Source organism: Artibeus jamaicensis, unplaced genomic scaffold (assembly GCF_021234435.1).
Source record: "Artibeus jamaicensis isolate MK-2021 breed Jamaican fruit bat unplaced genomic scaffold, CSHL_Jam_final contig_923, whole genome shotgun sequence".
Lineage (NCBI taxonomy): Eukaryota > Metazoa > Chordata > Mammalia > Chiroptera > Phyllostomidae > Artibeus > Artibeus jamaicensis.
This window is the reverse complement of record NW_026522014.1, coordinates 9,090,759-9,118,146: the sequence shown is the minus strand read 5'-3', so window position 1 is coordinate 9,118,146 and position 27,388 is coordinate 9,090,759. Positions and strand designations below refer to the sequence as shown.

The 27,388-nt window shown below is 37.9% G+C and overlaps 1 protein-coding gene across 2 annotated transcripts in view; it reads left to right on the top strand.

The window, feature by feature from the left end:
* THSD7A (thrombospondin type 1 domain containing 7A) overlaps positions 1-27,388 on the top strand; it is a 356,792-nt gene that overhangs the window by 319,491 nt on the left and 9,913 nt on the right. Inside the window, exons 15-24 of one of the 2 annotated variants that reach the window (XM_037167342.2) lie at positions 1,911-1,916; positions 4,074-4,207; positions 8,363-8,516; positions 10,038-10,182; positions 11,715-11,830; positions 15,264-15,381; positions 15,603-15,748; positions 16,156-16,330; positions 22,036-22,209; positions 24,730-24,825. In XM_037167342.2, the coding sequence (XP_037023237.2) occupies positions 1,911-1,916; positions 4,074-4,207; positions 8,363-8,516; positions 10,038-10,182; positions 11,715-11,830; positions 15,264-15,381; positions 15,603-15,748; positions 16,156-16,330; positions 22,036-22,209; positions 24,730-24,825 (1,264 nt within the window). The remainder of the gene's footprint in view (positions 1-1,910; positions 1,917-4,073; positions 4,208-8,362; positions 8,517-10,037; positions 10,183-11,714; positions 11,831-15,263; positions 15,382-15,602; positions 15,749-16,155; positions 16,331-22,035; positions 22,210-24,729; positions 24,826-27,388) is intronic. The other variant, XM_053655065.1, reaches the window with a different exon arrangement.

Here is a 27,388-nt window from a genome sequence, read left to right as displayed (position 1 = left end):
TTAAAATTCCAAGTCAGATATATCACTTCTGTATTCTCAAGAGGTTTAGTACCCTGCATAAAAATACATATGAATATAATTCAATAGAAATAAAATGAAACTTATGTTTGAAATAATGTCTAGGTATTTAATATGCCATAAAATTAGATCTAACGTGTCAGCAGCAAGACCGTATTACACTTGGAGTTCCCCTAGTCTCTCAGAAAATACACCTCAATTAGCAACTGCACGAATTACAATCAAATAAAGTACACAGATTCAGGTCTCTGAAAATATATGTTGTGCATTAATTTAAATTTGGCTGATACAAAATATGTTTAAGAATTCAAAGATGGACTCAAAGTCACTGTATTTTATCTGTAAATTTAGTCATTGGCCTTTTTCATCTTAGTTTGAACTTTATTTGACTTCAGATGTACTTTATTAGTTGCTATTGATAGTTGTTACTTGTGTTCTATTGGAAATATAAAGTAAAAGGCGAATGTAATATAATGCATTAAACAATTACTGTTATGTTTGGCCTGCATGGGAATTAACAGAGAATGAATTTCATATAGTATGTGTAGAAATTAAGATGTGTATTTAAATCTAAGTCACAAGCAAATGAATCAAGTCATACATAGGAACCAACCTTAAATGTGTAAATATATTTTATACATACACAGACTAATTTTAATTTCCAAAAACACTACTTACCAGTACACAAACTTTCCTTCCTAAATTAACCTACATTTGTTCATAACAGTAAAGTTATGAACTTTATTGTAGAGAAAAGAAAAAGAATGTTCAAATAAAGAAATTAGGGTGAAGAAAGTATAGCATTAAATTCCATAGAAAGTACTCTGAAAGAAATTTGACTTTTCCCCAAGTAGCTGGATTTGCCCTGAAGATCAGCTGGAGGTGAGTAATATACTACGCTGCTGCCATCTATTGGTAATCAGGTTTCCCTGCCCGGGGGGATGTTTCCAAAGAAGAAAATTTAGTTCCATGATCCTAATGAAACAGAACCATTCAAATGTAATGTTCATGTTACAAGCCAATATTTCCCAGGAAGTTCTGAAATCTTGTATGTCTAATAGTAAATTTAAATTACAATAAATTTTGATCCATGGTTCTAACGAAAGGAATTTATCTTTAATAGTGAACTTGCAAAGATTCAAGACCCTGTGCCAAGATGTCTTTGCTATGAAAGTCTGTCCCCTAAGCCATTTCCCTGTCACTCTTGAACCCTGATATAATCTAATGCAGTGTTTGATAAAGACATCTGGGTACTTGTTACCAGCCTCTTAGTGTTATTGACAACTAAAAAGTCGGAGCTAAAACAAGACATAATACATTCCTGAATGTTTGACTTGGAGCATAAATGTTCTACATTTAAAAAAGAAAACTTTTCAGCATTCACGTGTTAATAAAATATTAGAAAAGCAAAGACTATGCAGTGGTCTGCGTCAGTGTCAGAAACTGTAAGTCACAGTTTTCCAACTGGGGAAGCAAATCCTTATTTCTTAAAAGATATAGATGAATGGATGAAGACAGATAGACTTGTCAATCAACTTACCTATAGATGGAGAGTCCCTTCACAATCTGCAGCACAACACATTTGAAGTTATATATTGATTCCCCATGATTAGTATTTTGAGGTCCATCTTCACCCCACTATCTAATACTTTCCTTGACTCTGCTGATTGCAGTAGTTATTTATGTCTCTGAACTTTAAATAATAAGTTGGACTTTCTCTCCCAAGGCCTAATCAAAATGTTCTAATTATTTACCAAAAAAAGTAGGCTTTTCAATAGGGAGAATAATATTTGAAACTTGGAACATAAATTTTTCTCATTACATATGCTGACACTCTACTTGCCTTTGTTTCCCTCCCTGTTCTTGACTGCTGTTGAATGTAACCACTCCAGGCCCAGGTAAGAACTCCTCAACCTCAGGGTTTGATAACAGAGGGCTGCTTGTTTTCTGTTTTACCACTGGTTTCGGAGGATGTGTTTTCTTCCCTACAATGGTCTTTTATCTTTTACATGGAGAACCTATCATATTTTCCATAAAATGTATGTTCTGCAGTTGTTCCCTTTGTTTTCTTGCATGCTCCTTGTGTTTTCTCATTCTATACAGAGTCAGGGCCTGAGGTGCCGAGTGGGGAAGAAGCTTTACTTCTCAGGCCTTGACAAGGCAGTGACGCCCGCTACTAATGACCTCGTGCTTCTTATCAGAGGGGGGTAAGGGTGCAGGAGAGCTGAAAGTGGGTAGCAGGAGGATGCTCTGAACCGATTTGTATTCACTCCAGTGTCGGGGACTCAAATGCAAGCCATCAAAGGATTAGGAAAGATGGCATTTCCCCCTCCCCACAAGTTGTAACATAATGTTTTACACAGTAGAAGTGTCCTGTTTTAATACAGCACCAATGTGAATGTGATCACATTTGACAATGAGTATAGATTCCTACTCTAGCAGCGCATATTTTTATTATTATATGGAATAACTTTACTCTGTCACTTGGGTGCTTAGGCCACTAAAATTTACATGAGGGAATAGTCCAAAGGACTGTATCAATCTGTATTTTCTATAATTAGTTACATAAGACACTCATGTGCTATAGTGTGTGTGTGAAACAAGAAATAGAATAAAAATAAAATAAATAAAAATATAGATTTTGAAATGATTTTTAAAAACATTTTTCTATACTAGTTGAGTCAGCTTTGTTGCCGTGGATTATGACCTATTTATTTCTTTTATTTAGTCATTAGTCTCATTGAGAAAAGAACATAATTATTCATTGTTCCAAAAATCCTGACACTAAACAAACCCCCTCGAACTTGGGGCGGAAGTGGATGCCTGGGCACAAACAATGTGCTTTGTTTCGAGTGGCTCCCCGGTGCTTTAGGCTGTAGCGATGTAACAGAACAACTCCACACCTTGGTTCCAAGCCCTAAATGACTGAGGGTTTGTTTAAAGATGTCTTTACTTCATGTTATTGATATTTTAATTTAGTTTAAAAAATGGATCATACAGTTATATTTTCATTATTATACATATTTATTTTTTAAAACCCAATTAATTTATTTGAAAATAGTTATTTTATACACTTAATTCATTCATTCATTCATTCATTCATCTACCCAATGTCTATTGATTGCCTAACATATGACTACCCTGGGGTAAGTATTGAAGACACTCAAAATTGTAAATAAGGCCGAAGACCCAGAAAATTACGGTACTTTGTGGTAATTTGCAGTGTTTGTGGTCTTCGGGTTCCCTGAGTTAGAAATCAAGAGGAACCACCAGAAACACTTCTGGACAAATTTTATTAAGCTAAAGCCCTAGCACAAGGGAGGCCTCACAGAGGAAAGGAAGGTCCTCTGAACTAACTCAGGGAGGGTATTGGCTCTACTTGGTCACTTTTATAAGCTGGACACAAGGCAGGCTTATGCACAAAGATAAGCTTTTTGAAAAAGGCAGATTTGAGAAATTTTCCATGTCAAGGTCAAGCTACTTCCTCCTGCTGTCTGGTTGCTTAGCAACTGCCTCAGCACCGGGTGAGGGCCAAGATGGTGGACTTCTCACTTCCGCCACCCCAGGAGGGTCATATAGCAGTCAAACCCTAATCAACTGCAAGTGCAGAACAGTGGCTTCCACTTCTGCAAGGAGGTAAGCGGTTCTAAGGGAGATAAACAAGGCTAGTTCCTCATTCTTGGGCCAAGAGGAGCTGAGGTGAGGGCATTTCTGCAGTCAGCTTATCCTGTGTTCCTTATGGCCATCTGTCATCCCCTCAGTCCCAGGCCCAGGGCGCCGTGCTGTCTCAGTAAGGGTCACTCCAGGAAAGCAGGTCACGTACCAAATGAGGTCCAGCGGGCCAGATCTACAACTGTAACATAAGGAGCAACAAAATACAAGACAGCTAGTTCTGCCCTTTTGAGCACTAGAACTCTCAAGAAATTTCAAATAATAATGGAGAGAAATAAAAGTAGCTAAAAGAAGAATTTAATGAATATTATGCTATAAAGTCTTTCCAGTCACTCTCATCAGGGGCCTGAGAGGAGATCACCGAGATACTGCATGTGTTTCAGGTGTATGAGGTCGTCCCCTGCCAGAGTGACTGCAACCAGTACTTATGGGTGGCAGAGCCCTGGAGCGTCTGCAAGGTGACCTTTGTGAACACTCGGGATAACTGCGGAGAGGGCGTGCAAACCCGGAAAGTGAGGTGAGGCCAAGCCGAAAGGCACAGAGGAGCAAAACACACACCACTTCCCAGTTTCCTACCTGCCAATGCGAGCATTCACTCCTTCCCCATCTAATAAACTGCCTTTAGCTTTATTTTTAGGGAATCTGTGTTCATGAAAAACTCTAAAAGGATCTGCTTCAAGCAGCAGTTTATCATACTCAGCCTTCTGATTTAGGAAGCTTCACTCTGAGGTGCTTTTTCTTGCAAGGAAAGAGTCTCATACTGAGTTTGAGCTGAACCAATGCAGATTTTCTAACCCTAATAATTTTTTCCTTCAAAGCCAAATAGGTTTCTAACTGCATTTTAATGATAATTTGTTATAAACCCTCGGTCCTTTATATAAAACTGGCCAACTTTTGAATGCTTCTGTCTTCCAGGAAGCCTTCCTATTGGCTAATGCTTCTCATCTCTTCTTCTGTGGCCTTACTGTTTGGGAGAATAGCCACTAGTCACATTTGACTATTTTCACTTTTACTTTAAATTAAATAAAATTAAAAATGTGTGTTCCTCAGTCACACCAGAGACATGGCAAGTGCTCAATAGCCACCAGTGGCTAGAGGCTATTATATCAGCACAGAATTTCTGTCATTACAGAGAGTTCTATGGAGGGGTATTGTTCTGTGGTACCCCACACAGCCTGCGTTGTTCTGAAAAGATCTTTTCACATGCCTGTCACTGTTTTAAACCCTCAAAGTTTCTCCACACTGGAATACTGTCATATTTATGGACATTCTCTAATACCTAATATAAGTTTGACACTCATTAAATTTTCTCTACAGCCTTTGCAGGGAATCCTTAAGGGTTCTAGAACCTGGGACTTAAGTCTATGGTTTTTATTATTTCCACTTCATGCAGTAGATTCACAAATACTCACTTTCCGAGAACACATATCTAGTACACACAGCTGGCATTCAAACCCAAGTCTCTTCATTCTTTCTAACTCTACCAGTTTCTTCTGACACAGCCGAACAACACACAGTAAAACAAGTGTAAAAGCACACAGAACTCGTCATGCATGTCGTGAAGAAACTCATTCTCACCCATGAGCTAACTTTTCATTAATTTAAGGTTCATATCATATGCTTTAGTAGGAAGGTAGAACCAATTAACATTTTTAGCTTAAAATTTGGGGATATAATGAGTTGATAGGGAAAGAGGGAAGAAAAAAATAAGTTCTGTTTTCTGACCTTGTCCTTCAAGATGTAAAAGTTCACTTTCAATTTTAAAATACTTTCCATATATTCATAATTTGATCAGATTGGCATTTCGGTTAGTAAAAAATAGATGTAATAAAGAACTGTGGTTCTTTCTGCTTCCCCTTCAACTATCTGTGTACATGTTGCTTGTTTTTTCTCTGTGAATAGACATTCTTAACACTCCCAAACACATCCCAAACTAACGTTTCAGATCAACTTTCTTTTTTCAGTAAACATCTTTAATGCAAATACAAAAAAAACCCAGAAGATCAGCATTGATTGTGATCTCTGATTACATAATGTTTCTCTACTGATTGTGTACCTCCCTGGCCTTATCCTCAGCTAATTAAGATCACAATGTCCTTCTTAGATGCAAGACTTGGGTGACATTTTAGGATACGTGCGTCTCTCAGAGAAGGATTCAATATGTCCCATCTTGTTTTTTCTCCTTTTAGAATGTTACGACATTTCAAAGATTGGGTGATAAAAGTGGTTTGCCCTGGTAGGAAGAGATATTTTTTCCACTGGCTTTTTTAAAAGTTACCAGCACATTGTGATAATAAAAAACAGAGTGATTTGGTTATTTTTATCGTTGCTTTTGATTTCTCTACCGACAATGCTCCCCCTAGTGTTATACCGTGGTGGACCGCTGGTCCCACCTCTGGCCTCCTCAACTTGATTCTACACTGTTTTCTGATATGTATCAGTTTTCTCACAGCATAATTCCTTTTCATGTGGAAAGGGGAAAGGCCAAGAACTTGAGAAAAGCAAATGAAGAACTTGAGAAAAGCCCTACTTATAGGGCCTCCCTTTGGGGTCAGAACTTGATCCAAATATTTATCTTCTATAGTGATTCTAGAGTGATTTTAAAAATCATTAATACCAGCTACAATATATAAAACATAAATAATTTGAATGTCAACATAAGAGTTTTTAGCAATTGTGGCACATTCAAATGTTGAAATTCAAATGCAGTACTTAAAAATTATATCTTAGAAAAATAGCTAACAACATGAGAAGATATCTATATTACTTTTTAAAATAGTACAAATAGCAGTAAAGTGTTCTTGAATTTAATGAAATGAAAATGTTTAAATATAACAAAATATTAAGAGCAGTTATCTCTGATTGAATCATGTGAATTTTTACTATTTATTCTGATTTTCCTGAAATGCATATGTTGCCTTTATAACAAAAATTAAAAGAAAAGCCTTTGAAAATAAAGTTTTATGTATATAACTACATAATAGAGCCTTGCCCATCTGCCCTTGACTCTGCCGTAATGTGCAGAACCCACCACACCTTTTTACCGGCCTCGCATCCAGCTGCCCATTTGCCCATGTCCTATGCTGTCAGCAGGTCATTCTTTAAAATCCATTGAAGGTGGAATTCTGAGGAACTAAAATTCTCCCAAAGACATTTATAATTTAATTTTGTCTTTCAACAATGAAATCAAGTAAATATCTACCTTTGTGGGTTGTTTTGTGATTGCTCTCTTACACATTCATGCAGTTTACAACAAAATGCAGAGAAGGGCACAACCTCATTCACACACGGCCAGCAACAATTTTCTGGTCTGAATGCATCTCACAGGAAAACAACATTTCTCTTAAACCAGATAGCACTGTATAGAGATGTTACTCTGCAGCGTAGACAGGAGAAGACATAGTGTCTCTGCTGATTGAAGAATTCCTGAAAAGAGTTGAGATTTCAGGAATGACTGGTAATGTAATTCAACTAACAGTTTAAAACGTCCCGGTGGGTTTGAGAGGTCTTAAGAGCTCAAGCCTTCTTTTTCATCTCTTGCAATGCAGTTCTGTTCTTGTGCCCATTAATTTGGTTGACCTTCTCAAGTTAGGGGTGAGAGAAAAAGTTTTTCTCTTCCACTAGAAAAGTGCCGGGAGAGGTTAAGTATGGTACGCATGAAGTCTGGTACTGGCCACGTTAATTAGATTTCCAAGAGGTGAGTAAAGAGTCCTTCATGACTGCTTACAGTAGAATGAAATGTGATGAAATGTTTGCATTTGTTCTGTCAAACAGAAAACTAGCCATAAAAAGGTCAAGAGAGGAGTATTCAAACAACCCCATTTAGATAATTTGTGCTATTACTGTATCGTAATTGTCTTTTCACTTCTTGCTGCCATTAAAAAGTATCAGCAGATGGGAGGGTAAGTGCCTTTTTATTTGACAAAACAATTTGATAAATGCCATTGGCTACTTTCAAAAGCACTTCATGAAACCTCTCGTTAATATATTTCAGTTTGGCCTGGCTGGTGTAGCTCAGTGGATTGAGTGCGGGCCTGCGAACCACACCATCGCAGTTCGACAGTCAGGGCACATGTCTGGGTTGCAGGCCAGTTCCCAGCAGGGGACTCATGAGAGGCAACCATACACTGATATTTCTCTCCTTCTCTTCCTCTCTAAAAATAAATAAATAAAATTAAATATATATTTAATTAAAATATATATATATTTCAGTGTGCCTAGTCTTCCATCATACATGAATCTGCCTTCTCTACAGAATCCACCATTTTCTTCAAAAGAAAAAAATGTGTTTTACTCCAAAATCGTAACCCTCCATAAATCTCTTTGGACCTCTCCTCATCAGTCCAGCATCATATATGAGAGTAAATGGCCCTCTCCCTTCAGAGGAAGACATACAGAGTTTACGTATATACAGTGGCTGTGACCTTAAAAAATTGTGATGATACCTACAAGGTTAAATTTTAAAGTCATTCCAAAACTCTACAAGTATTTATGGGAGGTAGTAATCATTTTATATCTTTGTGTTGGAAGAATTGCACTCATTAAATGCAATGCTTTCCACCCCATTCCTGCCAACCCCAGAATGATGTCTTAAGATGAAACGCCTCTTCTACGGGTTGGCCAATGTTTTCACTGGTTCCTTCACTGATAGATAGGTATGTTTTCCTTCCAGATGCATGCAGAACACTGCGGATGGCCCTTCTGACCATGTGGATGATTACCTCTGTGACCCGGAAGAGATGCCCCTGGGTTCCAGAGAGTGCAAATTACCATGCCCCGAGGACTGTGTGATATCCGAATGGGGGCCGTGGACGCGATGCACTTTGGTGAGATGATTAGCTGTTTATTAATATAGAGTTTGCTTAATTCCTTACCACTAAAGCTGTAAAGATATTATTAAGAAAATCATCGTTACTAAATTACCAAAGCAAAGTATATTTTCTTGACTACTTCATTCTGTGACTGTGACACTGAAAGTCAGCAATATTTCACCTCACACTAGAACAGCGAGACCTCTTGCAAGCTTTACACCCCTCCACCATCCTCCTTGCCAGCACAAAATGCCTTCAGATGGGCTTATAAACAAACGCACAGCAGGTTAAAAACTGCAGTGGTCTTAATGACTCCCTCCAGGTAAAGGGACAAAGAATGAAGCTCTAGTAAAGGCACTTTAATGGTGTGACGTTATTGTCATCCCTTGCTTTTTGCCCGGTTCATTTTATTTAAATTGTAGGAATAATCTTTCACACCGTGGGAGTCCTGCAGCAGGAGTTTTGACACTAAAACGCAAAAGATCCTGGTAAGAGAGGGAGTGGGAAGAAGAAAGCTGTGCATCAGTGTCTCTCTTTCCACGCACTGGCTCTGTGTCCCTTCGGGGCTGGGAAGCCAGGGGAGAGTTTCAAATCACACAAAGCTTCTAGGTTTCAACAGCCCGTAGGGGCTCTTCCCTGGGACCCTGGGAAGAGAGCCATTTGAAACAGAACTGGCTGATGATGTAGAAAATTGGCTTTACCCCTGGGCACCTTTGTGAAGTTGCACATTTCACAATGGCATCAAAGGCATAGGGAAAATACATGCAGTGGGAAATTAATTTTTTGAAATACAATATAGGACAGCTTCAAAGAAAATGATCATGCATGTTTTCAAGGAAAAATTAAATTTTTATCTCAGGGCTAACATTTTAAAGTTGCTGATTAGCAGCCGCCCGATCCAGCAGGAGCCAACACAGGGCTGGCAGTCGACTTGGATACATTTAAATCGTAATGAAGAATCAGCTGTTTCACAAGGGTATGCAAATGATTTTCTAATGCCACTAACCTCAAGTTTGAAGTTACTGCTCCTGTTCTTAGAAGCCAAATGCTTTCAGAACAAGACGGTACCAGCAGGAGATTGCAAGCCAGTGTGTGTAAGTGCTGTGTTTTTCATGCACATGTAAGCGTGCCTAGGAAAGTAAAAGTCATGAGCAGCAGTTATTTAAAGTCGCTCTTAAAATGTTTTTGTGGTACCCAGAGACTGTATTAAATGATAGATAGATAAGTAGATAACAGAAAGTTTCTGTATTACTCATTCACAATAATTAATGTTACCATACATATGTGTTTGAGGACCTGTGACATGATACATCTATTAATATTTGACACGTAGACCCTTAAGCATCTTATAGCTAGATAGCACATCTGAAGCTCACACCACACTTTGATCTTATAGAAGAAATGGAAGTGTAGTGGGATTATTCAGGTTAGCCAGTGGCCCTACGTACTAACTCCTGCTACAGTGCTCTTCCTAACACATCAGCCCTCCTACGGCTGAGTGTCCGCCTTTCTGAGGATCCTGTTATTCTTTGTCAGCCTTGCAATCAAAGCAATTTCCGACAAAGGTCAGCGGATCCCATCAGACAACCTGCGGAGGAAGGAAGAGTCTGCCCTGATGCTGTGGAGAGGGAACCCTGCCACCTGAACAGGAACTGCTTCCACTACGATTATAACGTGACAGGTACGTGGGCGGCCCCCTCGTCACAGAGCCACGGGCCACAGCTGCGTGTCAGCGCAGCAGCATGCGGCATGTTCCTCTCTGACTGTGTGCCTTTTGAACACGCTGCTTACTCTCCCAGAAACAATTCTTTAAGTGACAGATATTTATCTAGTATATATTTTAAACATCAGGATGCAGATAATGAAAGTATCACACAAACATTAGCCCTGTGGTATTTCGCGAGTAGTCTAATTGATCCTATTTAAGACATCCTCCCACTTTGAAAAGATGTAAATTAGATACTTTTCTGCCCTCGCTGGTGTGGCTCAGTGGATTGAGTGCTGGCCTGCAAACCAAAGGGTTGCCACTTTCATTCCCAGTCAGGGCACATGCCTGGGTTATGGACTAGGTCTCCAGTAGGGGGCTCGGGAGAGACAACCACATTTTGATATTTCTCTCCCTCCCCACCTCACTCCCCTCTGTCTAAAAATAAGTAAGTAAAAACTTATAAAAAATAAGATATTTTTATTATGAGTATCAGGTTCATTGAAAGAGATCTTTCTTCTTCAGATGTTGAATGGCTGTAATATGCTGGGAAAACAGTTCTTTGCGGGGGGCACTGTTCAAGCCAGATTGCTCTGAAGTAAAAAGAGCAGCAATCTTACCCTTGACAAAAGTACACAGATATAACTATTTCAATATTATCAAAGGTATAGATAAAAATTGACAGACGAGTATTTTTTCAGGAAAAGAAAGTCTTGTTATAAATTCTATTTGTTCTCCCTCACCCTCACCATCAAGGCATACGCTGTAGGAAAGAAGAGTTTGTAGGTTTATGTGACGGGGAATCACTGAAGCTTATTTTAGAACTTTTTCAGGTAATATCCCCGGTGATACAAACTACAGAAAGTGTCCAGTGATACACAGCAGTCTTGTGTTTCTTTTGATTCTTCTCTTCAGTTTTCATTGATGACACAAGGAAATCACGGTTCTTTAAGATAAACTGTCTTACTCTAAAAAGGAAGACTAAAGAATTATTTTGACAAAAACATGAAATAAGAGAATTAAAGAAATATGAGCAAAATGATTTTGAAATAAGTGCATATTTTAAAACATTTTAAATGTGGAATCAGGTGACATACATTGTTTTGTTTGAACATAACACAGTTAACTATTCATTAAAATTATGATTACTTTACTAAAACAAAAATAATGATAAAGCTGAAATTTCTGCTTTTATCAGAAAAAGTTTTTAAGTGACATTTGATCTGCAGGCCAGAGCCATTTTTACAGTATCACCAACTGGCTGTCACGATTGTCAAATGGACATCTGCCTTCCAGAATAATCCCTGTGGCTCTGTGCAACCCCAGCGACTCCATTTGACTCCTGAAATGTTCAGAGCTGGGACTCTTATGCTCTGCATGTAGGATGATGGGACGGCTTAGAAGCAGTCGTGAATTAAATATGGAATTTGGGCCATTTAAATATGGAATCCCATTTGAAATCTGTGTCTCCTGTGGCCGTCTGTTCTGAAGGGCTCCCTTCCTTGCAGATTGGAGTACGTGTCAGCTGAGTGAAAAGGCAGTTTGTGGAAATGGCATTAAAACAAGGATGCTGGACTGTGTTCGAAGCGATGGCAAGTCGGTTGACCTGAAATATTGTGAAGAGGTGAGGGGATGCTGTATGATATCTTTGTGAGTAATTTTTTTCCTCATAATTCCAGTTCATGCTGAGCCAGATGACCTGTGCTCCACACAGCTCATTGCCAGCAGATGTTTTTCTGCACTGTTCAGAGGCTGTTAAGCACCCTCTTGAAAAGAGACACTGTCCGATCCTACTGATTTCTGCACATAATACCCTGTATTTTGTTCTGCTTGGAACCCAAAGGTATGCTAATTATCCTTCTCTAAAAGAAATGGTTGGAAAACAATAAGTAATCAAGGTGAATATGGGCAATAAATCTTAATCAGACTACTCATCATCTTTGTAATTTCATTTGAATTTTTTCATTTGAAAAAATTCAAATGTGTTGCCTGGGACACCTGCCAAGCTCCATCATTCATTCACTCAGTTGCTAAACATTGATCACATGTGGTTTGGTAGCAGATTTTGATATTAAGATCTAATACCCAGCTGTGAGAGTCCAAGTACTCAGGTGTGGATATGAGAAATTCAAACAAAGGAATGGAGTCTGCCATTAGTATCTTTCAGTTACAAAGAATTGTCATTCTTAATACCTCACTTTGTAAAAGTAATGTCATCATTTCTACATACGATCTTATGAAATGTGAGGAACGAGTTGTTAGCCTTTCTTAGTTTTCATGAAGCTACACTTCATGTTTTCATTATTATGTCTGATTTCCAAACCAAAAGGGTACCTCACACTCCTGACAGGTTTCGACTCCTCCTGCGTCTGAAAACCACTGGGTTAAACATGAACCAAGATAAACAGAAGCCTCAGTAGATCTGGAACACACAGTCAGAGCTTATAACTTCATTAGGGTTCAGTAGACAGGGTGACCACGACTTCTGTTTGCATATCCTGGCAGTTATTATGAGCCCATGGTAAACTGTTCCAACCCCTAAGGGAAAACTTAAGATAAAAATATATTAATTCATTTGATATCTTTATCGTGTAGACCTAACTTAAGTTCCTTATATCTCTGTCCATGTGACCATGTGAACACAGATCTCCAATGTGCTGAAGATAAGTTGTTTAGTTAATAAATTTCTCTTATGATCATCCTGTAACATAACTTAGTCCATTCATACTTTCAATTTAGTTAGAAATTTTATACCTGAATCAATTTTGAAACTAATAACATTGAAGTAATATACCCATTATAACAATAACATTACTATTAATGAATATTATTATAGTCATACACTGGCTGGAGAGCTTTCTGTGATCTGCTTCTAGTCAATTAATATGTCTCTTTTGTTGCAAATTCACATATTAATGCCCTCCTGAGTCAGAATGAAATATACAGTGAGAGCTGTAAGAGCTTTTTGAAAGCCAAACCCAATCAGACCAATTTTAAAACAGCTCATATGACTGCAGCCAGCACAAAAGTATAGAGAGGGTCCTTTATTTCTTAAATAAAATTTGAATAAAAATTTGACAAATAACTAATTTTAAGTATCCAGGAAACTAGATAAATGTACTCTATGTACAGATATTTTTATGTTTGAATGCTGCAATGACACTTAGGAATTTAAATCATAATAGTCTTACAAACACTGTCTTCAGGGAGAAGAGTACTATTCTCTGCAGGAATTGGATTAAACAACACATCCCATTTTCTCCATCCCAGTGGATACAGTAGGATTAAATAATAGCCCTGAGAGAAGCTGGCTATCTTTTTAACAATGGAGTGATTGCCTGCCTACTAATACATGTGTACACCCTGCATTCAATGCAACTGCAGTAGATGACTCTTGCTGTTTCTCTGACAGCCAAAAAGAAAGATGGCATTACTACCCAACAAAGAGGATAATTGGGGTTAAATCCATCCAGTATTTATATAGTATTTTTGCCTTTGATGTTTTTCAGACATTTACTCACCTGATGATACCTAGTAATTGATTTCTCCTTTCCTATTCCTTGACCCCTGAGCATGTGCTTAGATAGATGGTGGTGATAGATAGATGATTGAGAGAGAGAGAGAGAGAGAGAGAAGAAGGTGGAAGAAAGAGATACAATAAATACAAGGGAAAATGTAGTAAAAGGCTAAAAGTTCTCAGAACTGCATACCCAGAATATCTGTCAACAGACATCCTTTATAGTAAATAAGTTAGTGGTAACTCAGTTCTGTGGTTCCAACCCTCTCTCTGATGCTATTATGTACCTTAAATAGAACACATTATTTTTATCATGTCCCCTTAAGACTCTAATCTCCAAACTCCATGACTTTCAGTGACTGTAAAACTTTACGTAGTGACACAGTAAAAGTGTTCATACCAAATGCTCTCATCTTTGTCAAGCATTACTGGCAGAGAACATGTAGGAGCAGAGGGACACAGTACACAAGTCATCAACCTGATCTTTTCTCAGTGGGCAACTGAGAGCCAAGAGCTGTCCTTGAACCAGAGCAACAGTTCAGAATTTTTTCTTTTGCCATGTTCTAAAATACAGATTAGATACCATAAACTTATATTTCATGCAAAAGTAAAAAAGCTCTTGAAAAGCCTAAGGATTACCAATTTAATAAATCATATTCTCCTAACATGCTCTTAAATGTTTCTATTTCAATGCTAGTTTGTATCTCAGACTTTTTAAATGTTTTCATATACAGTATATGAGTTTGAAATGTCATCTTGTATTTTAAAAGTAGAATACATAAATAAGTATTGAAACTTCATGTCGGTACAAGGGTACAACATTATTATTCGATGAGGGACTAACACTAAAATAACTGAATAATATCACAGTTAGCTTGTGATATATAGTTTTAGAAGAAAAATCATTGTAATTAAAAACTATATATGAAATATTAATAACCAAAAATTCTAGTAATTCAGATTTTCTTTCAGAAAGATAGCATACTTCAAAACTGATCCATTATTTCAATACATTATATCATTAGTTTTGAGTGGCAATTTGTCTTTAAAACTTTTCCCATTTGCTTTTCAGTTTAATATGCACATATAAAAATGAGTAATATCTCAAAGATACAACTGTAAATCTGTATATTGATGACATTCTTGGTTTTTAACTAATGGAAAGTAATCATGCTTGCCTTTATTTATTCATCACTTACAGAAACTTGACCTATGTGGAGATTAAACCTACTTTTATTTATTGCATGTATTAAAAGTTCAACACTGTAGAAGTATATGCAGTAAACGGGCTCCTCCATTCATTCTGTGCCCTTTGATCCCACTCTCCCACTCTCGACTTTATATTTTTTAACAATTTGCATGTTTGTCTTCCAGATTTCTTTTTATTCGTTTACTCATCTTGCTTATTCTTTCTCTCTTCTCCTCTCCTTTCCTCTCATCCCTACTCTTATCTTTTCCTTTCTCCCTCCCTCTTCCATCAACCACACATGGTTGCCATGCCTTTATGTCCATACAAACGAATGTGCCTCTGTCCTTTCAGCTGGGCCTTGAGAAGAACTGGCAGATGAACACTACCTGCATGGTGGAATGCCCTGTCAACTGCCAGCTTTCCGAGTGGTCCGCGTGGTCAGAGTGTTCGCAAACATGTGGCCTCACAGGTTAGTTTGCACCTTAATTAGCATTAGGCAAATGGTCACAGGACATGAAATAAAATGCCCTTGCTTTCAGTCATATCAAATAATCTTTGGCGAGGTTGACTGAGACTGACTCGTTTTTCGCATCTCCTCGGGAGAATTGGATGTGGTACCCTGTCCCAATGTTATATACTTGCACAACTGTCACATCTCACGAAAGCTGCATCCCTTTGTGTCTCCTAAAGGAAAAATGATTCGAAGACGAACAATCACCCAGCCCTTTCAGGGTGATGGGAGGCCGTGCCCAGCCCTGATGGAACAGTCCAAGCCTTGCCCAGTAAAGCCCTGTTATCAGTGGCAGTATGGCCAGTGGTCTCCATGCCGAGTGCAGGTATCAAATCTCAAACAGCTGTATGGAAATGTGCGTTATTTTTGTGCAGGCACTTGGTTTTAGAGTTGTCTTGTAGAGCTTACACATGGCATTTTTCCTCTTCAAGATTTGAAATGCCTAGCTATTTCATAACTAGTTTAATTCGTTTTGATAACAAGCCCTCCCTGTCCTGTATTTTAAATATCATTTGGAGACTGATTCATTTTAATGAAAATTTATTTGCTTGTCTCTAGCTAGAAAACGAGTAAATTGTTCGTCGTATGCTCCTGTAGGACTTCCCTAGGGTTTCAGAGGTTTCTTTAACTGCTCATAAATCAAAATCAACGATGCGGAGATGACTGTAAGTGATGAGCTCACTAATTAATTATTTTTCTTTTCCTAATTAGTTATGCCTTTCTTCATTCCAGGATGCCCATTGTGGAGAAGGGACCAGAACAAGAAACATTTCTTGTGTAGTGAGTGATGGGTCAGCTGATGATTTCAGCAAAGTGGTGGACGAAGAATTCTGTACTAATGTTGAGCCCATTATAGATGGTAATAAAAAAATGGTCTTAGAAGAAACCTGCACCCAGCCTTGCCCAGGTAACAACAGCAAAACAAGATTTCTATTTTGATCATTTCTTCCCAGGACCAGGGTGGAGGGGTGTTGCATGTGTGGTCTAAGGTGAGGGATGTCAGCAGCCCTCCCATTCAGTGATACCTGTGTGGACAGCCAGACACTGCAGTGTGAGTGAATAGGGGCCACCGCTTCCTCTGCCAGGTGGGGTGAATCCAGGTCTCTCATGTGGCCACTGTTGACACGTACAAATTTTAACACCTGCAGAGGATGACCATTAAGGCCTGAGGTTCATGCTGGACAGGGAAAGACTGAAAGAAAGTTTAAGAAAATAAGCATACAACATACATCTAGTTAGGATATCGAGAAGAAAAGAATAGAAAATGAGAGGCAGCATTTAAACATATACCAGTGAAGGAAAAATTGAAGTCCATATAATGGAAGCTTACTCTGGGTCTTAAATAGAATCAACAATGAATTCATACCTAGATACATTGTAGTTATTGCAGAAAATGCCAAAAAAAGAATTATTAAAGCATTCAGAAAAAATGAACAGATTACCTGCATTTGGAAGACAGAATTAGAATTAGAGCAGAATTCTCAGTTACAGTGAAATCCAAAAGACAATGGGATGTACAGTCATGGGTCAACAAAGGTAATACATTCTGAGAAATGTATCATTGGGAGATTTTGTCATGTGAACATCATAGCGCACACTTACACAAACCAGGATGATACAGCCTTCTACACACCCAGGCTCTATGGTGCAGCCCATTGCTTCCAGGTACAACCTGTGCAACCTGTTGCTGGAGGAAATTCTAACACAATGGTATTCATGTATCTAAACACAGAAAGGTACAGTAAAAGTGCAGTGTAAAAGATTAAAAATGGTGCACTTGCATAGTGCACTTACTATAAATGGAGCTTGCATGACTGGAAGTTGCTTTGGTTGAGTCAGTGAGAGAATGTAAAGGCCTAGGACATTACTGTCCACGACTGTAGACTTTATGAACACTGTCCCACAAGCCCTCTCCCTGCTTCCTTCTGACAGGGTCAGATATAGATGATTGTAGCTGTCAGTACTGCTCCATAAACAGGCATGTAGACTGAATTGGTTGGAAATAATGAGGAGAAACTGGCTGGGCAAGGTGTAGACACCATAATAGTGGCTGTCGAGGGGAGTGAATGGTAGCCTGGGGGTCAGGAGGAATAAGAAATACAGACAGAGAGTGGAAGGATCACAGGGGGCTGCCATGGCAATGTGGTTTTGGCTATTTCATGATAGAGCAGTGGACAGATGAAGAAACTTTGTGGCATTTATAAAAATAGAGGGATCTTAACATGGAGGGGGCTGGAACTGAGGACTCAGATATTTTGACGTAGGAAATATGTTTTTGGTTCCATTGACCTTATCTAGCACAAACAGCTCTCTCCAGCATTGAATTGGTGGAAGAAGTAAACCTTATCTATGCTTTACATTATTATAATACGGAAATATTTCCAAAGTACAGGGACAGATTGGCTCCATACTACCACAGAAAGCTTGTTACTAAGCATCAATGGCACATGATTCTTGTTTAAAGGTAGCTGCTGTGGACCTGTGTCCTTGTATAAGATAACAAGAATTTACAACAGTGTACTCTGAAGACCATCAGGCTGTATCTGGGAGAGTTGTAGCGCCCCCTGAGTATATAGCACTGGGAGGACAGGATCCTCTGGGCTAAAACAGGTAGCTGATTATTTGGGGTGTGATCTGTGCTCTCAAAGTCAAGGTGCTATGAGTGAGAGAGAACATATTGTGAAGCCCCACAGATATTGCCCCGGTCAGAGAAAATAAATTCTTCCTGAATTATATATCCTTCCATGTCTTACAGGAAATTCCATGTCTTACAGGAAATATATGGTGAAGCCCCACAGATATTGCCCCATCAGAGAAAACAAATTTCCCCAAAATAGATTCCATGTCTTACAGGAAATTCAGCTCTATTAAACTCTCATGGGACCACCATCGTATATGTGGTCCACAGTTGACTGAGCCATTGTCATGAAGTGCATTGCAATATTTGAAACACAGTGGAAAATAATCATCAACCTAAAACTCTGTCCTCAACTATCATTCAAGAGTGAAAAAATTATATTGCAGGAGAAAACACTGAGAGAAATCACTCTGACACAAGGGTGGATAGGAAGCATGCATGCAGTAAATTGTGGAAAGCAAATGTTGTCTGTAAATATTAAAAAACTCATTGGAAGACAGTGACAACCTAATACTGAAGAATTTGGACTTGATGCAGAGATCTTCAGGATAGATGTGAGGTCAAAATAAACTCAATGTCAAGTATTAGCCCAGAGAAAGGCCTTGAGAAAGACATGGAAGCAATAGCTGATTAGCAGCCTAGAAGAGATCAAACATGAAAGCAAATTACCTATAATTCTCAAATGGAAAAATTTCCCCATTTGCTTATAATAATGACAATAAAAAAATTGTTTAAGAAATGTTTCACTTTGACTAAGGCATCAAATAAATAAAAAAGATCTGGCAGACAAATACTGATTAGGCATAAAATAGACTTTTATATAAAAAGAATATAACGAGAAACTTTTAAGGATGGATAACATATACTTTTTTAAAAAGTTTAATGGGATTAAGTTACTCAAAGCTGGAAAACTTGACAACATGGGTCTCCCATCCATTCACTCATCAACTTACTTGTTCTTTAATAAGTAGACTACTTGAGGTGATAATAATGATAGTTCGTATAGTTTGTTTTTAAGATGAGCTTAATAAATTGAACAGAGCAGTAAATAAAATAACCTCTAATACCTTGAACTATATGCTAGGCCTTGAGGGCAGTTCTCACTGTGTATGTATATTCATCTGTAATAATAGTTTTTGCACACACTGATACTTCCATCTACTAAAGGTTAAGAAACAATCTTTTTTTTTTTAATTTGACTTCTTGGACCAAAACAGTGTTGCTTCTTAGACATTCCCACACCTGCCAATGACAACCTTTTCCTGATCCAGCAATTTTCCTGTTCCATTTCCCACTCCCCCGCTGGCCTGATTTCAGGCCAGCTGTCACACACAATCTAATTTAATAGAGCCATTTGGTATCACAGCAGGCAGAGGTTGACGCCATGGCAACAGGTCCAAGGTCTGGGGCCAAGGACTAAATCTTGGGTCTCTGATGTGTGGATCGGCCACATTGTCCATAAAAGTTGACCCAAGGTAAAAGTCGGAAGACCTACCTAGTCCAACACCAAATCTCCAGTGCTAATAGCAGCATCATTGTGATGCTCCCAACATTGAGCAGAACTGGAATCCTTGCCAGGCACTGGCATATGCTTTATTGTGGAGTCTCCCCATTAATTTTCATTATACTTCCTGTACCACAATTACCCACCTGATTATTTATCAAGTGTTATTGTAGGCTAGACCCTCGGCTCAAGGTTGAAGATGCGGTGGGAAGCAAATCTACCCTGTCCTCAATGAGTTTACAATGTTATGGAAGAAAGAGTTGCTAATCCAATAATGACAAAAATAAACATAAGATTAGAATCTGTGGTAAATGGTGCACAGAAACACTGCAGTATCCCCTAATAACATAGAATGGGGCAAACACACCATTCTAATTAAAGTAATTACAAATCTGGGAGGAAATGCTTCTCCTCCTATAAATTACCATCTATTCATTTCAGTTCCTCTCCTGATAGTTTCCTTCAAAGATGGGCTTTGAAAGCAAGCAGTGTGTGAACTAATAAGCTTGAGAGAATAAGATACTGAAGGAAATGCATTTCGTACACTTAATTGTCCTATGTTTGGCAGGCACAGTGTAATTTATCATTGCAGTGGTTTATACAGTCAGAATATAAAAGTATGTTTAGTATGAGGCAGTGTCTCACTCACATTTGCTGTCATTGAATCTCTGAAGCCTCACATGGACTATTTGGGGGTGATTATGATATAATTCACAGACTATATTAAACAGTTTATTGAGCTCTGTCACAAAATATACTATGTCAAGTGATATAAGCACGGAGGTAAATCCTACTAGTAGAAAGACATGTTTTATTTCCATGAGATTTGTAAGCATTGAGGTGAAGTTATATACATTCATGTTGACAGAAAAATTTAATTTTAATAATTTCTCCTGCATGATTAAAAATTGAGTTACTCAAAAGTAACATTTCCTAGGGAATAGAAATATTCCTAAAATGTTATCACACTACTTAAAAATTCTTACCAGTTTTTTTTTCTTAACACTTTCGAATTTTACAAGAATTTTCTACCCCCCAGTATGACATTAGAGTATTAATGAGGTACTATAATAAAAGCCTACAGGAATTACCCCACATTAGTGCTGTGCATATGTGCTAGTCAATAACTCATGTATTTCTAGAATTTCTTAGTCATGGCACAAAAAGTGTTTTTATTAATCAGGTATCCAGGCAACTTTTTGCCAATATTAGGTAACTTTAGCATAACATAAGGCTATATAAATTATTCATGCAATATGGGTGGAATAATTAAAATAAGAACCCTTATGGGCTTGTCTGTCATCATTTACTGTATCCTCTGAACAGTATCGCCAAGCAGTCGGTCCTGAAGGAAGGTTGTGCACACGGCAGAGGCGCCCTAATCAGACCTTCCCTGTTCTCACAGTGGTCAGAGGTGTTGATGTTGAACACGTGGTACACAGTGGCCCAGCAATCCCACTCCTGGGTGTGTACACGTATATAACTTCACCAAGAGATTCATACTGAAATGTTCACAGCAGCAGTATTCATGATAAGAAAAAGGTGCAATTGTCCACCTGCCCATTGAGAGTAGAATTGATATCTAAATGGTGGTAATTGATACAATGAAAGTAAATTACAGTGATAACAATGAACAAATTAGAGCTACGTATGTACATGATGGATCACACAAACATCAATGAGTGAAAGAAGCAGACATAAACGCACATATGGTATTATTCCATATATAACATGAGAGGGGGTTCTGAGATTCTGAGAATGCTCTGTTATTTGATTTGGATGTCAGTTACATAGGTATATAATCAGGTTGTGAGAACTCAGCGATCTGTGTGTTTATGATATGTGCACACCGCATGCATATTCTTCTTTAATCAATAATCAACAAAAAGGGAAAGTGGAGTGAAGTTGTAGGTCAAGGAAACAGTGTGCATTATCACCACTATGACAGCTGCTCGTTCAGCTGTCTCGCCTTCACACCCCTGGGAAGAAATAGGAATAAAGCATAAATACCAGCTTTCTCAACTTGGACTTCAAGCTCTTTTGAAATTATGAATGTTTAGAAGGCAACATCTAGATTTCCTTTGAATAATACCAGGTGTTTAATAAACCTCTTTTCAATAATAATGACAAGTGGGGTAGTAGGTTTTCATCACATATTTGTTGTCTCTTAAGGGGAGGGGAATTGTTCAGACAAGCTCCTTCAAGAGATAGTGTACATTTCATAGTGTTTCACAACACATATTCCATGCCGGTAACATCCACTGAGAAAAGAGCAATATTAATACAAACTCATAAAGCTACATACAAACTTGCAAATATCAAATACATATCTAAATTTACAAGTAGTGTGTGTGACTGGAATGCGTGCAAACATTTCTAGTGGGGATAGAAATAAAATGACTATCTGGCTGGCTATTCTTTATGGGTAAGGGTAGGGTGAGGGTATCAAGTACATACCTGTGTTTTGCAGGCGACTGTTATTTGAAGGACTGGTCCCCATGGAGCCTGTGTCAGCTGACCTGTGTGAATGGTGAGGACCTCGGCTTTGGCGGAATACAGGTCCGCTCCAGAGCTGTGATCATACAAGAGCTAGAAAATCAACACTTGTGCCCAGAGCAGATGTTGGAAACAAAGTCATGTGATGGTAAGAACTAGGATTCATGAAATCTCATTTTGGTTTAGTGTGAGTAAATAAAAGCACAAGATATTGAATTTTCTGTTAAACAAGCAAATTTTCCAAGCTCTCACTTAAGGTTGAGAATTGAATTAAGGGTGTGATTCTGAATTTTAGAGATTTGGAGGGAGAAAAATCTCACCACCCTTAATAGATATGCAATATTGCTAGAATGCCTTCCAGTTTTATGAGCTAAAAAAAGCTGAGACAATTAGGACCTCCTTGTTTATACACCTGTAACTGTCCTGATTGGGTGTGAATTTAAAAAAAATATTCAATGCATTTTCCCTGGCTGGTGTAGCTCAGTGGATTGAGCGTGGGCCTGTGAAGCAGATAATCGCGAGTTCGATTCCCAGTCAGGGCACATGCCTGGGTTGCAGGCCAGTTCCCTGCAGGCCAATTCCCAGCAGGGGACACACAAAAGGCAACCATACGTTAATGTTTCTCTCCCTCTCTCCTTGCCTTCCCCTCTAAAGATAAATAAATAAAATCTTTTAAAAATAATTTAAAAAATAAAAATATACTCAATGCATTTAAATCAAAATAAAGAGCAAATAAGAATTACAAATTTATAGCAAAATGAGACATTTACTAAACTTTCAAAAATTGATAAAACAAAGTACTGGTTCTAAATGTGGCATAAACCTATTTGAATGTACATATTTATATGTCCGTGTGTATATCTGTACACTCATTTGGAGCCATGCACCAAGTATAAGCAATGCATGACATTTTTAAGAACCATAGAACATTAAAATGTCATAGCTTGGAAGCACAGAAGTGCAAATGAAAGCAAAAGAATTGCTATCTAGTTGCTCACCAAACAACCCTCTCCTTTCTACTGGTGTTCAAAAAGAAGGACAGCAAATAGGAGCCAAAATACCACATTTATTAATGAAAAGCTGGAGGAGAAAGCTGGAGTTGGAGTAGAATGCTTAGAATAAAAGCCAAAATGGTCTGGATGACTTAATCCAAGAAATAGAATTATCTGTTTTGTCAGGTAAATCTCGAACTTGCCAAATAAAAATATTTTATATGTCCTGGGACAAGGTAGGTGAAGAGGTAGTGAAAAGCCAGGGATTAAAATAAGTGAAATAATTTCCAAGGAAAAAAAAAGAGAATTGTTTACTCTAAAATAAGAATGAAATAAAATTAGACATCAAGAACATTACAAATGAGAAATTCCCCTCCAGATTTATAGTTTTTTACATTGAAAACAATACAAAAATTAATAAATAATAATACAAAATATACTCTGTGTTTCATATGCTCACAACTATAAACCTACTTTTGCCCCACCCACTGAGTAAAGAAAATCCTACCTTACACAGATGTTACATACACATACTCAAAGAAAATCATTTACTATGGTCCCTGAATCATACTTTGAAAGATGCTATTCTAAAATAAAGAATTCTCACAATTCAATAAGAAAAAGCATAGATCTCAGTAGGAAAAAAGAAAGAGAAAAGGCCAGAAGATGTATGAGTCTGTCAGGAAAAAGTCCAGCCATTGTTAATATAACGAGAATGATTTGCACAACATTGATATAAGCTGGCAGCCAAGGAGAGTGGACTGGAATGCGCATGTGTGAACAATGACAATTTCACTGTACTAGTCAGTGGGGGCAGTACATGCTGTTGAGTGAGGAAAAACCAGGAAGCTTAGCTCACACAAGGTTGACCACTGAGGCGTTATTGTAACAGCAAAAACTGAAAACAACCTAAAAGTCCACCTTTAGAAGAAACAGCTAAATAAATTATAGTAATTAGTACCAGGGAAGTCTATATAGAAGTTAAAATAAACCAACTATATCTATATTAAAATCACATGGAAATATATTTTATCTGTATCACTAGCAAGTTTTAGAATGATTCAGAGTATGATACTTTTTAAATTTTAACACTGACTAAAAATGATAGCTTATATCAGGTATGGACATATATATTTTTATTTGCATATATTTGTAATAAAAAAATAGTATTTTGTAGTAAAAGAATATTTATATTAAAAGAATATTCAGAATACTGGGTATTGCTGGACAGACATAGAGAATGGTCAAATCAGAAAGGAATATAATAAAACATCAAATTCATGTTATTTTTTACTTGTAAACAAGCAAAAAAAAACTAAAGCAAACTGTAAATGGTAATATTTGTTAAATGGCATGATGGGTGATTGAATACATTTATTTAGCTATTCTCCATCCTTGTCTGTACGTTTGATATTTCATAATATTTTTAATAAAACATAAAGTTAAATTTAAAATACAGGTTTATATTAGATAATGTAATAGATACAAAAAATCAGCTGAGAGATATATATCTGGAATTTTGTAGTGTATGTCAGAACAATAAATTGGCACTTGAATCATTTGAGGTGGACTTACCGCTTTTCCACTGCTTGTAAATATTTAACCAACACTCTGTCACCACGATTACCCCTCTGGACAGCAGAGTGCTTCTGTTAACCTCTGCTGTGTCCCGGCAGATGGACAGTGTTACGAGTACAAATGGATGGCCAGTGCTTGGAAAGGCTCTTCCCGCACAGTCTGGTGTCAAAGGTCAGACGGTGTCAATGTAACAGGTAAACCTCCAGTTTCTCTGTGTTCTTTGAAAGTCTCCCTGGTACCCACATGTAACAGGTTAAATACAATAATTGAGAAAATGAAGATAGTCTTTTAGTATTCAACACAGGGTTGGATTCAGGACACCTGGGCTGAATACCTGTCTAGTGACCCATGACACATTTTTTTATTTTTTAGTGTTTCAATTAAATTCTCCCTCACCCTCACTACAGGCTAAAAATAATTTTTTGTCGACTATATCTGTTTCTGTGCCTTAAAAGGCAATACACACACAGACAAAAATATTACCAAAGGAATATGATGATACAAATCATATTTTTTCTTGAATTCATAAATGATTTATACTGTATACTGATTTATACTTTATACTATACAGTATGATTTATACTTTTTATTAATTAAAGGGAAGACCTATTGCTAAATCTCTAGCCCAGAGCATCCAAGCAGCTCATCCACCCCATCACCACACAAAAATTGTTATGTATCTAAAGAAGAAATCCAAATGACAAATTTGGGGGGTGTCCTTTATGCCCAGATGTACTCCTAAGAGCTACTCTACTCTGCAGGTATCAAGTTTCCTTATCTTCACCCAGTAAAGCAAGGGGTTGCAAGGACTCCTGTGAGGAAGGAAAAAAACTTGGCTGCTGATACTTAGTGAGGTGAACCACACTGCCAGTGTCCTAGAAAGGTCGGGACCAGAATCTCAACCTCGAGCACATGGACCCAAAGAACTATTGTCTCTTAATTTATTCATTTTAAAAGATATTGCCCTGGTTGGTGTAGCTCAGTGGATTGAGTGCTGGCCTGCAAACCAATGGATCACAGTTTGATTCCCAGTCAGGGCACGTGCCTGAGTTGCAGGCCAGTCTCCAGCAAGGAACTCATGAGAGGCAACCATACATTGATATTTCTCTCCCTCTCTCCTTCCCTTCCCTTCTAAAGATAAGTAAATAAAATCTTAAAAATAAGTAAATAAATAAGTATGTCATTGTTTATGCTATTACAGTTGTCCCAGTTTCCCTCCTCTGCTCCCCCCCACCCAGCCTGCCCCCTACTTGCAGGGTCAGTCCCCACACAGTTGTCCATGTCCGTGGGTCCTTCATATATGTTCCCTGACTAGTTCCTTCATTTCTTTCAGCCGGTCCTCAACTTCCCTCTCCCCTCTTACAGCTGTCAGTCTGTTCCATGATTCTGTGCATCTGGTTCTGTTTTGCTCATTTTTATTTTGTTCATTAGATTCCTGTTATTACTGTAGCAGAGCAGTAGCATGAGAATCGACAGAGAACTGTTCAGGGTGACCTGCTGACTTGCTTCGACCCTCTGACAGGGAGAAAATGTAATGTGCATTTGGGTGCCTCTGAGTATGTCCATTTATAAATTTAGCTGTAATATATACAGTAAGATAACAGGAGCAGGGATCGATATGCTTTTTGGAAAGCATCAATTCTTTTATATTGAATTTTAAATTACCTGGATTTATTGAAACCTAATTCCTTATTTCCTTCCTATGAAAGCGGGGGCAGGATGTCAAATTGTATTCTTGTGAAGATAAGATATATTACATGAGAAATATGTATCAAGAAGCCCTTGATAATGGCAGCTCCCAGGGGACACATGCATAACGAAGAACAGACACCTCCCAGGAAACACTCTCACTGTATTATGTTCTGGGAGAAAAATGTGTTCCAACCACATCGCTCTAAGAGGCGTGGTGGGGACAGAGCTGGGGAGGAGAAGCGTTGTGGAGGTGGCCACTCAGCTCAGGAGCTGAAAATGAGCATCTACATTCATCTTTAAACCATTCTGAAAGAACTTTACAGCTTCCCTAGAGGGTCCTATTAGTTTTCAGTGGGTTTTTTCCCACCCAAATAAGGATGCAGATAATATTTATCTGCCTTTTCTTCTACATGTTAAAATCTCTTTCCTCCTGAAATTGAGGCTATTCCCCAATGGAAAAGTAAGTCAAATTTCAAAAGATGTACTCATAAAAATCATATTTTTATTTATGTTTAATACAAGTTAGTATGAAATGTATTTATTTATTAATACCATTGGATACCAAAAAGCCAGTATGTAAATGATTTGTGATAAACTTTCTATGCATTCCTTTCTCATCTTTTAGGAGACATGAGATTCTTTATGAGAAATAGTCAAGCATGTGCAGTATACTCCCTACCTTCATGGATTGCTTTAATGTTACGAATAGTTATCCTTACAAGAAACTCAGGCTGTCGTTTTCTTTTTTCCTCATGTGTTTAGTGATAACAACTTCGAAATGGCCATTTAACTGACACTGCCTCGCAATAGCTAACTGCTTCCCATAACGTTTTTCCTAAGAACACTTTGTTTATAGTATTCAGAGATTAAGGCAAAGAATTATCAATAGTCACCTCTGAGAAATTCCACAGAATCATCAATTCCATAAATAAAAGAGAAACTTTGTGAAAATTCTGTTACACTGAACAAGGATTCCTTCCACATTTACCAGTGTTGTTTCTTGATGACATCTATCCCTGTCTCCATTGACGACTTAGGCACACTTGGTACTATGCTGAAGAAGAA